Here is a 17,676-nt window from a genome sequence, read left to right as displayed (position 1 = left end):
CCTGTGTCCATCACTATATCCTCTAGCAACAAATTACACATTTGAATTATTCTCTGTGTAAAGAAGGAAAAGAAATGTCATTATTTATATTTTACATATAGCGCTTCCTTGTTTCCGTAGAAATTTTTAAGGAGCTAGCAGGGAAAAGACTGGGCCAGAACCTAGTAGCAGAGTATATGCTTTGCATTCATAAGATCTTACCTTCCGTCCCTAGATCTATGCTGAGACTTTGGAAGGCCAATGCAACCAAAGTACTTCAGGCGTACTGAAATAATGTTTAAACCCCCCACAACTGCCTTTCCCTCATCAGTTCATGCTCACTTGCTACCTTACTACTCTATTGTCATATTCCAGAGGCAGCAAAACTTTGAATATCAGTGCTAGGAAGCAGCATCAGGAGATGGTTTTGGTCTCTCTGCCCTTTTTATTGGCCGTCCAGGACACTTAGTTGGCCACTGTGTGAGACAGGATGCTGGACTAGAAGGATTACTGGTCTGATCCAACAGGGCTCTTCTTTAGTTTTTATAACACATGCTAAACTCAGAATTGTAGATGGCATCAAAGGAAATGGAACTTCTTAGTTTAAGAGTGATGAAATTTTCCTTCAATGTGTTTCCAATTAAAAAAAAAACATTGGCTACATATTTATATTACTGATTCAAACATGTCTTCACATCACTTGATAACTCATTGTGACTTGCTGGATAGCTGAGCTTGCTCTACAGAAGGGTAACCTACACTTTTCACATAAATGAATGTAATTCAGCCCTTCCTTGATGCTACTTTGAGACAGTAGCAGCCACAAGGTACATGTGTTTTTGCTCTGAAGCAAATATTCAGATGTAATCTCATAATAAGAAGAAGGAGAAATACCTAAGGAAGATGGGTTTGCAGTGGAGAGACGGTGAAAGGAACAGGATTAAACACATGCTCCTCACTGAGTCCTTTTCTCAGCTCTAAGTTCCTTTCCCCCAAAGCTGTTAAAGGATTGGGCACTGTTACATGCCTCTGTGGGCAGCCCTCATGAAATGCCCTCATTTTTTCCAAGATGATGTAAGGAAACTTGGCAGTTCTGTCTTGACCACTTGATGGATGATGGCCCATTCACACATGCATGTTCATTTCTTGATGCCACGGCCATCAAGAAACTAACATGTTATTTGAGCCAGCTCTACGCAATTCTGGATGCCCTAGGATATAAGCACCTGCCATACAGATAACAATACCCTTCCTACCTGTGGTGATGATAAGCCCGTGGCCCAACAAAGCACACTGTAAAAAGGGCAAAGGCAAAAGCTGGTAGGCACCAGGTTGCTATTGCATAGCCAAACCATTCCAGTATCTCACCAAAAAAATTTGCTCCTGACACATATACAAATAGTCCTCCTGCATAAAACAAAGGGAAGCACATTCAAACAGTGAAAATGGATGCTCCTAATGACATGTCAGTATTCCATATTTATACATTTTATGTGCTATCAACCTGATTCCTCTCCCCTAAACATAAAGATAATGCTAAGGCTATGGATCTACAGTCAGGCTGCTTAAATCATATTAAATTCAATAGTGCAGAAGTCAACAGGACTGAAGCAGCCTAACTTTGTGTGGAATTGTCACCTAACTGAAAATTAGCATGTAAAATATGTTTATTATCAGAAAATGAGCCAGGGCAAAACCATAGTGTATATCTGTGAGAGAATATAGGGCCTCTCTGTATATTGCTAAGTCCTTGTGTCCACCACAAGGACTTGGTATATGAACCGTGATGGAAATTTTGTGCCTCCCAGATGCAAACTGGCTCTCTTCTGCTCACAACTGTGGTGCACAGGGACAAGTGGCCTTAGCTCCCTCGCCACCAATGCCTTTTCTGTATCTTCGCACCGTCCAGTGATGCAACTATTTGCTCCACCATAAAAATACTATGGAGTCAACCACAAAAGTAATAAATAATGTGGTGAATACAAGGACTTTGTAACATGCAGCATCACTGTAACACTTCTCAGAAGGACTACCAGCCTGTTCTCCTATAAATCTGTTTCTCCCATTGAAAAGTTCCTAAATGCCCTTTTCTGGATCCCTTTGCCATCGGAAGTGAGGCTGAAAGTGACCATGGTGTCAGTGTCTGAGGACTTCAGAGATGAGTCCAGCAAGGCTGTAATCTTCAGGGTTCTCCTCTAGCAGGTTTCTTGGCAAGCCTCAGAAAGTAAAACAGGGAAGGGGGATTGACCTCACCCTGTTCCCTCTCCCCTGCCTACTACAGGATGTTCCTCAGTCTTCTCTGGTCCATTTTTGTGTTCTTCCGTCTCCACCTGCCTTTATCCCACCTTTTGAAGCTCTCTAGGTTGCCAGATCCCCCAGGGCCACCAGCAGGGGATGAGGAGGCTGGGTGGCCAGGTGCACATTGGGGTAGTGTCACACTGACAGACTAGCAACAATACTTCTGGATTAATAGAAAGCGTTTATTGCATAGCAGTTCAGAGACCTAGACTTCAAAAGTTGAATCTGATCAATAATTGAAATACATCCCCTTTCACAGGTTCAATCTCCCGCCCCAAACCAAATAATTCCCAGAGGCCAAGAGCCCTCTCCTGCAGGTGTCTTCCTGGGCCTCCGGCCAATGATGATAATAGACCCATCTTCAGCCTTGAGTGTTTCACAGCTGCCATTCTCAGAGATAACACAGTCTGGGATAATTGTTACAGTTACTAAATCACTACACAGACATTTCAGAGTTAAACAGCAAAGGAAACATGAACACACATATACAAGATGGAACCACTCAGGTCAAACATAAATCATGGCAGTAATCATGTGATTCTGACAGGTAGTCCTGGTGATTTGAGAATGGAGCCTGGAGATTACAAGAACCTCAATGGGGTAGAATGCCATAGAGTTTATTCTTGGTAATCTGGAGATGAAGTATAATTCCAGGGGATCCCCAGGTCGCACCTGGTAGCATCCATAAAGTTCTCCCTGGGGCAGACACTCTCCAGACTCACTCGCTCTGCCTCATGGGAGGTGAGACAATTAAACAGGAAACACAGTGATACGAATATCAAATAAAAACGAACATATTACTGTGAAAAGCTAACAATATGTGGAGACTTGTCTATATAGCATATATTAACATACACACTGAGTCACAAACACAATAAAAGCCATTAAAAATATAACCCAAAGTCCATTGAGTCCCAAATAGGTCCACTCACTGAAGGAAAAGCCTTCACCAGGTTCACTCATTGCAGGTTAACTTCCCCTGCCTGGTGCAAAGTTTCCATGGAGTCATGATGCCAATATCAGCTGGAACAAACATTATCATAAGAGTCCTAATATGAACTAAACAAACAGAAACCCCAGGTGTGTTTTTCTGTTTCATAAATCTTCATCCAGGGTCAATTAGAACTCACAAGTATTCTCATCTTCATATCGATTTAGCTTTCTGAACAGTGTGCCTTAGAGCAAAGCTATGGTCTGCTAGATCAATATGAAGATGAGAAGCTGGTGAAGGCTTTTCCTGTGGTGAATGAACCTATTTGGGACTCAATGGACTTTGAGTTATTTTTTGCTGGCTATTGTGTATTCCCCAGCCCCTGAGAAGAGTCCGTGAATCCTCTAGAGACCACCCTATGCACTTTAAAGAGCTGGTTTTTGGGCAAGGCTGCCACTCTCCCCAACATGTCCTCGGTATGTTGGGAGGTGGTCATCAATGCTGCTCGCCCTGCCATGTCCTGAAGGACATCAGATTTGGCCACCTTCTCATAACCGCCATGCTCTACTGAGCTCCAGCAAAGCACCAGGCCTGCTTCATTCTTTTCCTCCTACCCACCAACCAACCTATTACGGTTGCCTGGCTGCTAGCAGCAGCCCTTGAAAACACTCAGGGGGTGGGCACTAGCATGCCTGCATCATGTCAGCACACTAACCCTTCTTGCAAAACCCATGGGGCACTCTACCCCAACAACTCTTAGTTCCTCCCCTGACTCTTCAGGTGCTAGTAGACAACCAACTTGGTTTCCCAGAGATATCCCACAATAGCAGGAGAACTGGAAACTTTATAAACCTTCCTTCATCTACCCCCATTACTCCAGATTTGCATCGTTCCCTATCCCTGGCAACCTTTGCTGAGGAAAAATCTGGCTAGGCTGCATGGTAACCAACTGTGGCCTCAGCTGCATGGTGGCCAGACCCAGCTGTGCAGTAGCCAGCACCAAGCCATGCTTGGCTGAGATGCATGGGGACTGCGTGGTGTGGGTTGTGAGTTTCTAACAGTGATTGCTGGGCCTGTGTCTGGTAAGTCCTCCTCTGTTAGGGGACATTACAGTGGAGAGGACTGTTTTAAATTCCCAGTTGACCTCTGCTCCTCCCCTCCCCGACTTTGTTTTACAGAAAGCAGGGCTTGGCACGTGTGGCAATATTGTTATGGTTGCCTGACCATCCCCAACAGCTATTGAGAGTTCTGTGGAAATTCTTTTTTTTTTAAAGCTACAGGTGTTGTTTTTGCTACTTTGGTGAGTTTTAATGCCCCAAAGTTTGTCTTCTACATTTCAGGTTTTTCTGCAACCTTGGGACTTCTTTCAAGTTTGTAGAGAAATCTGTCCCTGTCTGTTTCTAGCCCCATTTTGCAGCTCATATGCTTTAATTCAGACACAGACCTATTTATATTAGTATCCCATCTTCGAGGCTCAAAGTGGCCTCAAACAGACCAAAGTCCACTCCAAATCCAGCAATGCATTTATTTGCAGCAAAGATACAAACAAGCCTTTGAAATACTTTCTTCTGTGGGGTTATCTATAGTTGCCAACTCCAGGCTCGGGAATTCCTGGAAATTCTGGGGATAGACCCTGTAGAGGGCAGAGTTTGGAATGCGGAGATACATCATCAACAGGGAAGAATGCCCAATTTCACACCTCAGGTTCTCGTTCTCTCTCTCTCTCATACACACACACAGACATCCACAGTTAGAATAGCTTAGTCCGTTTAATAACAAGCCCTGACTCACAGACAGTTATTGGAGTTGGAGCACAAACACTGCTCCATTCATGCTCTAAGCAGCTGTTCTGCTCAATCAAACATCCTCCTTTCCCCCTCAGCTTCTTAGCTGCCAAGACCCAAACTGCTTTTCTTGACTACTGTTTTCTAATTATCTCCTCCAACATTCAGTCAGCTCTAATTGGCTGCTTTTATGGAGAGGTGGAACACATCCTGGTCATCACAGAGACTGGCAGGACTAAAGGCTAACTGGAGTGGTAATTCAGGGAGATCTCCAGGCCCTACCTGGAAGTTGGAAACCCTAAGTTCACCTGGCGCCCTCTTACTACCATTTAGAGCCCAGATTTTAAGAGTGTCTGGCAACTGGCTGAATTGATTGTCTCTTTTTGTATTTTAACTATCTCGAACTGATATTAAGATCTTTCTTACTGGTAGTTGGTTGCATGCAATTCAGTTTATATGGAAAACATGCTGAATGATGACAACCATAACACCAGATACCAAGACCAAATTGAGCCCCCTGCTCTACAAGCATTACGGGGGAAACAGAAGCCAGTTCTTGAGAGTTTGTGTGAAGCTATATATCATAAAAGAAAGCTGAAATAATTTGATTTTTCACTGCACCTCCCCTGCCTTGTTAGCAGGATGCCTATTGTTGCCTCCTTTGGCCTCTCTTTCTCTTTATGAGAAATGGAAAAAATCATGTTCTAGTGAATATAGTTTCATTCATTTATTTCAAATGTTTCCTGTCATTTCTCCAAATACTGTTTGTACATAATAGCTCACATTAAAATACAACAATTAAACAATTGTCTCTCCAAGTTGAAAGCAATTAATGACATCTGTTGTTACAGTTACTGGCCTCCTGTAGGTTGACCACAGAGCTTGAAAGAAACGTGACTTAGAAGCAGGGTGGGTGAACTTGCCCTAACCTATCTACCATTCTTCAGAGAATATTACTACCTAGCTCTGTATTTTGCACTTTTATCAGCCACCAGTTTCTCACCATTATCCATTACTCTGTTTACTAAATGCTTGTGAAGAAAAGGAACTCCTGTACATTTTTGTGAGTTCATATCACCAGAAGGTGACTTCTTTCCCCAATTCTAGTGTTTCTCAGGCTGTTTCTCAGACTCCCATCGTAAGGCAATCAGACATTTATTTATTACATTTTATACTGCCCCTCCCCGTGGGCTCATATGTGTAAACGGCTCTTGCGGAGCGGTATTAATAAAGCACTAAGAGGTAAAGGGGAGGAGAGAGGGCAGGCCGAGTCCGTGATAAAAACTTGGAGGGCCAAACTTGGAGTGTCACTCAAGGGCCAAGCGGCCAATGGAGAGCCGTGGGAAGTGCGGCTCCCCATTGGCTGGTTGGCCCGTCCTTGGCTGGGCCAGCCGGGGAGTTGCTGCGCCGAGGTAGCTGCCTTCCCCGCGGGTAAGTCCTCCAGCCGGCTTATGCTCACCCTCAGGAAAGGAGCAGGGGGGCTGCATCAAAGACGCGGCCTCCCTGTTCCTTTCCCGCCCAGCCTCCCTCCATGCGGGGGAAAGGAGCAGGGACGCCGCGTCAAAGACGCCCCCACCTGGGGTCCCTTTGCCCTCCAGAAAGGAGCAGGGACGCTGCGTCGAAGACACAGCGCTCCTGCTCCTTTCCCGCTGGACATGCGGAAGGCTTGAGTGGGGAGGGGGCCTTTCCCACCCATGCACTGTGGCCCACCCACGCACTTCGCCCAGCAAAGACTGCCCACCTGCGTGGCAGACCGGCTGAGGGCCACTTGCAGGCCTGACGCCATTCCCGGCCTTCGGCCATGCCCTCCCCCGCACGCTATTCGGTGCGGTCTGTACATTTTTATAAATGGGCTTTAATTCTAGTATCATCGTATATTTACGATTTTTTTACGGAAATTGCGGGAAAGACATACCCTGTGGAATCTTGTAAGTGAGCTCCCCAGGTTTCCTTAGCTGGCGTAGCAGGAGATCACTGTGAATATTGATCCCCATTCCAAACAAAAACAACAAGATACCTAAGGGAAGAAAATGAAATGTTTATGGAGAGAGTAGACAAAATAGTTCAAATTCATATCCCAACAAACAATACTTCTCTATTTTAAAATCGCAAGTCGTGTCCTTAATGCTCTAATTCTTGGACAGTCTCCATACTGAAGGTGACTTCATTTATTACAACAAAAAGCTTAACATGAAGAGGGAATGGCAGTGCATACCCCTCCTTATAAAGGAGTTATATGTATCTTGGATGTAGGTAGAAATTTAGGGGATAATTTGCTGATCTTGACCAGAAAAACCATGGAGGGTGCTTCTGCAGGCCAGAATCATGGCTTGCCTGGTCTCTCAGCTCAACACGCCAAACAAGGAGTCCAGAGCCCTTGACTAGCACATTCTTGTAGAAGAACAAGTATTATATGAGTAAGAAACTAATATGGGTTCTAGTAGATTAGCAATAGGATAATTACTATTAATACACATAATACATGTTGATGCTTAGGTGTGTCTGAGAATGACAATGATGTTCAACTGAATAAAGAGGTGAAGATAAATAATTTTGAGATGGCCAACAGATAAGTGCATGCATGAGAAAACTGAATTCGCTATTTTTAATATTTCTTTTAATGATAAAAAATGGAAAAAGCATGGCTTTGTTTGCCACCCTGGGGCGTTATTTAAACTAGTATCATGTGCCTAGGAGTTGACACAAACGCCTGGAAACAATGTTGGTGGAGCTCAATGCAGTTGGAAGGTCATATGCCTGACACCCAGAAGCTCTGATTACCTGATGTAAACCTTATGTCATTGTACCAGTCATCGGGGTATTCAGCGCAGTAAACCATGTAGTAACCTTGAAGGAAGCCATTATAGACACAGAACAGCATGCCAGACAGCAGTGTGTGCAACGGGAAGGGTCTGCCTCTTGTGAGTAATGAGTAAATGAATGTCCTGGGGGAGACAAAAAACACAATTTAATAACACATTAAATAGATTTGCAGTTCCCTAGTAGTCTCAGTATGCTGCCAGATATCAAGAAATTTATTCTGAAAGCTGGCATTTTGTTGTGATTAAGTAATTCAAGAAGGCCTGGGGAAACCTGGGTTCAAATTCACACTCTGCCATGAAGCTTAATGGGCGAACTTTGACTAGTCTCTCTTTTGTCTCAATCTAGCGAACCTAATTGAGGCACATTGAGGATAAAATAAAGAGGGAAGAATCATGGATATGTCTTGAGCAACTTGGTAGAAAGATGGACGTTGCCTCAAATGATGTTTCAGATAATACCTAAGAGAGCCAGTTTAGTGTAGTGGTTAGGAGTGCAGACTTCTAATCTGGCATGCCAGGTTCAGTTCTGAGCTCCCCCACATGCAACCAGCTGGGTGACCTTGGGCTCACCACGGCACTGATAAAACTGTTCTGACCGAGCAGTGATATCAGCGCTCTCTCAGCCTCACCCACCCCACAGGGTGTCTGTTGTGGGGAGAGGAATGGGAAGGTGACTGTAAGCCGCTTTGAGCCTCCTTCGGGTAGGGAAAAATGGCATATAAGAACCAACTCCTTCTTCTTCTTCTTCTTCTTCTTCTTCTTCTTCTTCTTCTTCTTCTTCTTCTTCTTCTTCTTCTTCTTCTTCTTCTACATAAGCTTTATTTATTTAGGCCTGGTACAAACTTGCAACATCGATTCCCCACTTTGAGATTCCATACATAAGAGTTGTTGTTGTTGTTAGGTGCGGTCGTGTCCGACCCATCGCGACCCTATGGACAATGATCCTCCAGGACTTCCTGTCATCTACCATTTCCCCGAGTCCATTAAAGTTTGCACCGCTTCAGTGACTCCACCCAGCCACCTCATTCTCTGTCGTCCCTTTTGCCCTCAATCGTTCCCAGCATTAGGCTCTTCTCCAGGGAGTCCTTCCTTCTCACGAGGTGGCCAAAGTATTTGACTTTCATCTTCAGGATCTGGCCTTCTAAGGAGCAGTCCGGGCTGATCTCTTCTAGGACTGACCGGTTTGTTCACCTTGCGGTCCAAGGGACTCGCAAGAGTCTTCTCCAGCACTAGAGTTCAAAAGCCTCAATTCTTTGACACTCGGCCTTCCTTATGGTCCAACTTTCACAGCCATACATTACAACTTGGAATACCATACCCTTGACTAAACGCACTTTTGTTGGCAGGGTGATGTCTCTCCTTTTTAAGATGCTGTCTAGATTTGCCATAGCTTTCCTCCCCAGGAGCAAGCGTCTTTTTATTAATTTCTTTGCTGCAGTCCCCATCTGCAGTGATCTTGGAGCCCAGGAAAATAAAATCAGTCACTATCTCCATTTCTTCCCCATCTATTTGCCAGGAATTGAGAGGGCCGGATGCCATGATCTTTGTTTTCTTGATGTTGAGTTTCAAGCCAACTTCTGCACTCTCCTCCTTCACCCGCATCAACAGGCTCTTTAATTCCTCTTCGCTTTCTGCCATTAGAGTGGCATCTGCATATCTGAGGTTGTTGATATTTCTCCCTGCAATCTTGATCCCAATTTGTGACTCCTCTAATTCCGCCTTTCTCATGATGTGCTCCGCATATAAGTTAAATAGGCAAGGCAACAGTATACAGCCTTGCCGAACTCCTTTCTCAATTTTGAACCAATCAGTGATTCCATGCTCAGTTCTCACTGTTGCTTCTTGACCTGCATATAGGTTTCTCAAGAGACAAATAAGATGCTCTGGTATTTCCATCTCTTTAAGAACTTGCCACAATTTGTTGTGCTCCACACAATCAAAGGCTTTATCATAGTCAATGAAGCAGAAGTTGATGTTCTTCTGGAACTCTCTAGCTTTCTCCATGATCCAGCGTATGTTGGCAATTTGATCTCTAGTTCCTCTGTCTCTTCGAAATCCTGCCTGTACTTCTGGAAGTTCTTGGTCCACATATTGTTGGAGCCTAGCTTGTAGGATTTTGAACATAACTTTGCTAGCATGATAAATGAGTGCAATGGTGCGGTAGTTTGAACATTCTTTGGCATTGCTCTTATTTAGAATTGGAATGTAAACTGACTATTTCCAATCCTGTGGCCATTGTTGAGTTTTCCAAATTTGCTGGCATATTGAGTGTAGCACTTTTACAGCATCGTCTTTTAAGATTTTTAATAGTTCAACTGGAATGCTGTCACCACCACTAGCTTTATTGTTGCTCAGACTTCCTAAGGCCCATTTTACTTCACATTCCAGGATGTCTGCCTCCAGATCAGTAACTACCCCATCGCGGTTATCAGGGATGTTAAGCTCACTCTTGAATAGTTCCTCTGTATAATTTTGCCACCTTTTTAAATCTCTTCTGCTTCTGTGAGGTCCCTACCATTTTGTTCCCTTATCATACCCATCTTTGCATGAAACGTTCTCTTCATATCTCCAATTTTCTAGAAAAGATCTCTGGTCCTCCCCATTCTATTATTTTCTTCTATTTGTTTGCACTGTTCATTGAAGAAGGCATTCTTATCTCTTCTAGCTTTTCTCTGGAATTCTGCATTCAATTGGGTGTATCCTTCTCTTTCTCCCCTGCCTTTCACGTCCCTTCTCTCCTTAGCTATTTGTAAAGCTTCCTCAGACAGCCATTTTGATTTCTTGCGTTTCTTTTTCTTTGGGATGGTTTTAGTTGCTACCTCTTGTACAATGTTGCGAACCTCCGTCTATAGTTCTTCAGGCACTCGGTCTATCAGATCTAATTCCTTAAATCTATTTGTCACCTCTACTGTATATTCGTCAGGGATATGATTTAGTTCATACCTGAGTGGCTTAGTGCTTTTTCCTACTTTCTTCAATTTAAGTCTAAATTTTGCAACAAGAAGCTGATGATCTGAACCACAATGAGTTCCTGGTCTCGTTTTTACTGACTGTACAGAACTTCTCCATCTTTGGCTGCAGAGCACATAGTCAATCTGATTTATGTGTTGACCATCTGGTGATGTCCATGTGTAGAGTCGTCTCTTGGGTTGTTGGAAAAGAGTGTTTGCTATGACCATTGCATTCTCTTGACAAAATTCTACCAGCCTGTGCTCTGCTTCATTTTGTACTCCAAGGCCAAACTTGCCTGTTATCCTGGTTATCTTTTGGCTTCCTGCTTTAGCATTCCAATCCCCCATGATGATAAGCACATCATTTTTTGGCGTTGCTTCTAGAAGGTGTTGTAAGGCTTCATAGAACTGGTCAACTTCATCCTCTTCAGCAGCAGTGGTTGGGCATAGACCTGGATTACTGTGATGTTGAATGGTTTGCCTTGGATTCAAACTGAGATCATTCTGTCATTTTGGGGGTTGTATCCCAAGACTGCTTTTCCTACTCTCTTATTGATTATGAAGGCTACTCCATTTCTTCTGTGAGATTCTTGTCCACAGTAGTATACCTGATGGTCATCTGAATTAAATTCACCCATTCCTGTCCATTTGAGTTCACTGATTCCTAAAATGTTGTTGTTCAGTCTTGTCATCTCTTGTTTAACCACATCCAGGTTGCCTTGATTCATGGATCTGACGTTCCAGGTTCCTATGGAATAAAAATCTTTATAGCATCAGACTGTCTTTTCACCTCCAGTTACCTCCACAACTGAGCGTCCTTTCGGCTTTGGCCCAGTCGCTTCATTCATTCTGGAGCTACACGTACTAGCCGTCTGCTCATCCCCAGTAGCATATTGGACGCCTTTCGACCTGAGGGGCTCATTTTCTAGACTGGTGAAGATGTTTGTGCTTATGATAAGAGAACATGGAAGGCTGTTCCACTGAGAGAACATGGGGAACCATCTGTGAGAAAGCACACACCTCATACTTTTATTGGGTAATCACACCAAAGGGGAAACTTAGGCTTGAATCAGATGGACACTTCATCACTTATCAGAAAGAAATATCCCAGTACAATGATTATGAGAAGATGGAACCAGTGGCAAGTAGGCCTTTGAGTGAGGATGAAATTTCTAACTCAATCCGAAATAAGGTTGCCAGCTCTGGGTTAGGAAATACCTGGAGGATTTGGGGGAGGGGGTGGAGTCTTGGGAAGGTGGGGTTTGGAGAGGAAAGGTACCTCAGCAGGGTATAATGCCATAGAGTCCACCCTCCACAGCAGTCATTTTCTCCAAAGGAAATGATCTTGGTTGTCTGAAGAACAACTGTAATAGTGGGAGGTCTCCTGATGCCACCTGGAAGTTAACACTCCTAACTGACAACCAGCAGGAGGAGGAAGAATTTCATCCATTCCAAGAAAAAGGAATCTTCCCCTTTCTATTACAGAGCGGTCAGGAAGTCTGGTCACCACAGAGAGCGGATTTGTAGAACTAGAATAAAACTACGCTTAGTTACTAATAAATAAAATGATTTTGACAGATTATTATTATCTTTATGAGATTTATAGATAGCCCCTCCCTACAAGATGTCAGAATAATTTCTCATTCAGGGATCCTTTCCAGAGCTGTATAAATGAAGATGTGAGGTCTATTCTAAAAAAGCTTGCAAATATAAACACTATAAATTAAGTTATTCCTCAGGTTCTTCAATTATAGTACCTCCAGGGCATGTTCTTTTGTGAAATCTGTAATGCCCATCTAGGGTTGCCACTTGCCAGCTCTGCATTGGGAAATATCTGGAAAATTTGGGGGGGGGGGGATGATAGGAGCCTGAAAATGGCAGAACTGGGGGAGGGGAGAAATCTCAGCATCATGCAGTGCTATAGAGAGTATTCAGTCTTTGGGTTCATTCACACGCAGACACTTCAGCTCCCAACAATAAGGCAACTTTATTGAACACAGAGAATTGAACAGCAATAGGCAGAACTGCTAGGCCTTGAATACTTGATTAAACTATACCCCAAGACACACTATTGGATGTTAACATATGTTTATGATTGGTTTATAGCAGTGGTTCTCAACCTTGGGGTTGGGACCCCATTTGCGATTGCCTGCCACTTTCCCCAGGGTCGCCAGGTTACCCGTCGCCATGGTGGCGGCTGGGAGTGTGTGGAGGTGTGTGATGGCAGCAGGCAGTGGTGTGTGGAGGCGGGCGGTGGCGGCGGAGGCAGGGGCTGGCGGAGGCATGGCAATGGTTGCCTCCATGCTCGATTGTTGTGTTACATGCTCGTGCACACGCATTTCCAGCGTCCCACTGGCTCCCTCTACAGCTGCCCAGTCTGCCCAGAGGGTCGCAACACTGCCTGCCGAGGAATGTGCTGAAACACTTCACTTGGCTCTTTCAGAGCTGGCTAGAAAGTGACCCCCTCCCCCCATGGGTCCAAAGTCGCCCCATCCCGCCTGACTCCGTCCGGCAAGCCCAGTGTGCTCTGCAGCAGGGCCGCCACGGAACTCCTCCGAGGTTAAAAGAAGGGAGAACGGAGAGAAGCGGCGAGCCAAGGAAGCATGAAGTGCACCCAAGCCCGGCCCGGCCCGGAGTGAGCGAGCAACATGGATGTGGTGGTGGTGGTGGAAGTGCCTCTGCAGCACTAACTGGCAGCTCCTCTGTCTGGATTCCTGCTGGGCTTCGGCACCAAAGTTAGCTTTGCGGTGAAGAAAAGGTTGTGAACCACTGGTTCATAGCAACCTTCAAATGATTGGCTACTTTCAAGTAACTGTTCACAGACATAACAAAGTCCACCTGCCAAAGCAGCTATTTTTTCCCAAGGGGACTGATATCGGTAATCTTGAGATCAGTTGTAAAAGCAGGGGATCACCAAGCCTCATCTGAAGGATACAATACAAAAGGCACTCCAAGCTGACCTTTGATTATGCAATTATGGAGGACAAAAGCCTTACCCCCATCAGAAAATGATTTAGGGAAGACCCATTCATAGATCTATTCATAAATGCAGAAAATCAACCTGTCCTGAAGAAAGTTAATCAAATCAACAGGATGATAAAAATATTGCAGATCATCTATTTTGTAAATCCTTTATCTTCTTGTGCTATGTAGCAATGAGATCAACCAAGAACATCTTGTTTTATCCATTTATGAATTGAGAGGCAAATTTCAGTCAATTAGAAGAGAACATGAAGGACAGATGAAGTATCTAATGCTTCCAAAGATAAGCACCCATGTACTGTTTTTCTTCTCCTTTAAAGTACACAAAAAAGGAAATATACATAAGGCCACTGAGTAATGATTGTCATGACTCTCCTTCCAAAACCATAAGAAAACACTATTGTCACTGCTGTCCTAAGATATACACATAATATTTATGACATAACAATAAACATACCACTTACACTGATTATTGAGGGGGGGAAGTCACCTTGTGGTAGTTATGCTCAAAGCTTCATACAATTTTGCAGGGCCTGTGAAAGGGAGCTCCTCCACCAGGCATCTGCTTGAGGCCGACCAACCCAACAACATCTGCTGGTCCCCCCTGACACGACTAAATATGACCTACCTAAGGGTTCCATTAAAGTTACTATCTCTGTTGAACAATGTTCTGTTGAAATATCCTAGCTGATATGTTATATGGTATGTTATGATTGTTATATTTGTTGTGATGTTCCATATAATTACCTCATGAAATTTTATGTAAACCATCCAGAGCTGTATGGAAGGGCAGTATAAACAAACAAACAAACAAATAAATAAATACTTCAGGAATTGGGCTTTGTACATGTGTCCAAAGTGTGTGTGTGTGTGTGTATTTATTTATTAGATTTCTAACCCACCGCTCCCACAAGGCTCGCAGCGGGTTACAGTACATGCTTAAAACCCCCATAAAACCATCCCCTAAAAGCGCAAAACAGCAACAATAAAACCATAAACAAGAACAGTGGGGACTAATACCCAATTAACCCGGTTCCAAAAAAATCTAACTTCCCGGGGAGGGAAAAGAGGTAGGGTCAGTAGTACCCAATTGTCCCAGGGGGATCCTAGTTCTCTCCTGGCACCCCGGCCTCAACCATTGACCTGGTGGAAAAACCCCCTGTTGCAGGCCCTGCGGAATGCTGAAAGCTCCCACAGGGCCCTTAACTCTTCCGGGAGCTCATTCCACCAGGTAGGGGCCAGGACCGAAAAAGCCCTGGCCCTGCTTGAGGCCAGTCGTGCTTCCAGAGGGCTGGGTATGACCAATAAATTTGAGCCCACAGAACGTAAAGCCCTGCGGGGGGCATAGGGCAAAAGGTGGACCCTTAAGTATATGGGTCCCAGACCGCATAGGGCCTTAAAGGTCAGTACCAAAATTTTGAATTGTATCCAGACGGCAACCAGTAACCAATGCAGCTGCCTCAGCACAGGCTGGATATGGGCCCTACAAGCTGTTCCTGTAAGGACCCTAGCAGCTGCATTTTGGACCAACTGCAATTCCCAGATCAAGCCTAAGGGAAGGCCCACATAGAGTGAGTTACAGAAATCTATTCTGGAGGTGACTATCTCATGGAATGTTATTCTCACATTTAAAAACACATGTAAGTGGTTTTACCCCCTTCAAGGATCGCTGCCTTGTTGTGGCAAGGGGGCTTGCGTAGTTCAGTGAAGCTATGAGCTATACCGTGCAGGGCCACCCAAGACGGACAGGTCATAGCTGAGAGCTCTGACAAAAGGTGATCCACTGGAGAAGGAAATGGCAAACCACTCCAGTATCTTTGCCATGAAAACTCTATGGACAGTTCCAATAGGCATAACGATATGACGCTGGAAGATGAGCCCCTCAGGTCGGAAGGTGTCCAATATGCTACTGGGGATGAGCAGACGGCTAGTACGAGTAGCGCCAGAATGAATGAAGCGACTGGGCCAAAGCCGAAAGGACGCTCAGTTGTGGAAGTAACTGGTGGCGAAAAGACAGTCCGATGCTGTAAAGATTTTTATTCCATAGGAACCTGGAACGTCAGATCCATGAATCAAGGCAAGCTGGACGTGGTCAAACAAGAAATGAGAAGACTGAACATCGACATTTTAGGAATCAGTGAACTAAAATTGACAGGAATGGGTGAATTTAATTCAGATGACCATCAGGTATACTACTGTGGACAAGAATCTTGCAGAAGAAATGGAGTAGCCTTCATAATCAATAAGAGAGTAGGAAAAGCAGTCTTGGGATACAATCCCCAAAATGACAGAATGATCTCAGTTCGAATCCAAGGCAAACCATTCAACATCACAGTGATCCAGGTCTTTGCCCCAACCACTGCTGCTGAAGAGGATGAAGTTGATCAGTTCTATGAAGCCTTACAACACCTTCTAGAAGCAACGCCAAAAAATGATGTGCTTATCATCATGGGGGATTGGAATGCTAAAGTAGGAAGCCTAAAGATAACCGGGATAACAGGCAAGTTTGGCCTTGGAGTACAAAATGGAGCAGGGCACAGGCTGGTAGAATTTTGTCAAGAGAATACAATGGTCATAGCAAACACTCTTTTCCAACAACCCAAGAGACGACTCTACACATGGACATCACCAGACGGTCAACACAGAAATCAGATTGACTATGTGCTCTGCAGCCAAAGATGGAAAAGTTCTATCCAGTCAATAAAAACAAGACCAGGAGCTGATTGTGGTTCAGATCATGAGATTCTTGTTGCAAAATTTAGGCTTAAATTGAAGAAAGTAGGGAAAAGCACTAGGCCACTCAGGTATGAACTAAATCATATCCCCAACGAATACACAGTAGAGGTGACAAATAGATTTAAGGAATTAGATCTGATAGACAGAGTGCCTGAAGAACTATGGACGGGGGTTCGCGACATTGTACAAGAGGTAGCAACTAAAACCATCCCAAAGAAAAAGAAATGCAAGAAATCAAAATGGCTGTCTGAGGAAGCTTTACAAATAGCTAAGGAGAGAAGGGAAGTGAAAGGCAAGGGAGAAAGAGAAAGATACACCCAATTGAATGCAGAATTCCAGAGAAAAGCTAGAAGAGATAAGAATGCCTTCTTAAATGAACAGTGCAAACAAATGGAAGAAAACAATAGAATGGGGAGGACCAGAGATCTTTTCAAGAAAATTGGAGATATGAAGAGAACGTTTCATGCAAAGATGGGTATGATAAGGGACCAAAATGGTAGGGACCTCACAGAAGCAGAAGAGATTAAACAAAGGTGGCAAAATTATACAGAAGAGCTATACAAGAGCGAGCTTAACATCCCTGATGACCACAATGGGGTAGTTACTGACCTGGAGCCAGACATCCTGGAATGTGAAGTCAAATGGGCATTAGGAAGTCTGAGCAACAATAAAGCTAGTGGTGGTGACAGCATTCCAGTTGAACTATTCAAAATCTTAAAGGACGATGCAGTAAAAGTGCTACACTCAATATGCCAACAAATTTGGAAAACTCAACAATGGCCACAGGATTGGAAAAGGTCAGTTTACATTCCAATCCCAAAGAAGGGCAATGCCAAAGAATGTTCAAACTACCGCACCATTGCACTAATTTCTCATGCTAGCAAAGTTATGCTCAAAATCCTACAAGCTAGGCTCCAGCAATATGTGGACCGAGAACTTCCAGAAGTACAGGCAGGATTTCGAAGAGGCAGAGGAACTAGAGATCAAATTGCCAACATACGCTGGATCCTGGAGAAAGCTAGGGAGTACCAGAAGAACGTCTACTTCTGCTTCATTGACTATGCTAAAGCCTTTGATTGTGTGGAGCACAACAAATTGTGGCAAGTTCTTAAAGAGATGGGAATACCAGAGCATCTTATTTGTCTCTTGAGAAATTTATATGCAGGTCAGGAAGCAACAGTGAGAACTGAACA

The 17,676-nt window shown here is 44.1% G+C and overlaps 1 protein-coding gene across 1 annotated transcript in view; it reads right to left on the bottom strand.

The window, feature by feature from the left end:
* Positions 1-17,676, bottom strand: part of SRD5A2 (steroid 5 alpha-reductase 2) — a 48,389-nt gene that overhangs the window by 3,200 nt on the left and 27,513 nt on the right. The window contains exons 2-4 of the mRNA XM_077344276.1: positions 7,774-7,937; positions 6,908-7,009; positions 1,236-1,386 (exon numbers count right to left, since the gene is read on the bottom strand). Coding sequence (XP_077200391.1) covers positions 1,236-1,386; positions 6,908-7,009; positions 7,774-7,937 — 417 coding nt within the window. The remainder of the gene's footprint in view (positions 1-1,235; positions 1,387-6,907; positions 7,010-7,773; positions 7,938-17,676) is intronic.

The sequence above is a fragment of the Paroedura picta genome, chromosome 1 (genome assembly GCF_049243985.1).
Source record: "Paroedura picta isolate Pp20150507F chromosome 1, Ppicta_v3.0, whole genome shotgun sequence".
Classification (NCBI taxonomy): domain Eukaryota; kingdom Metazoa; phylum Chordata; class Lepidosauria; order Squamata; family Gekkonidae; genus Paroedura; species Paroedura picta.
Note: the sequence above shows the minus strand (reverse complement) of the source record. Positions and strands in the feature narration are given on the sequence as shown.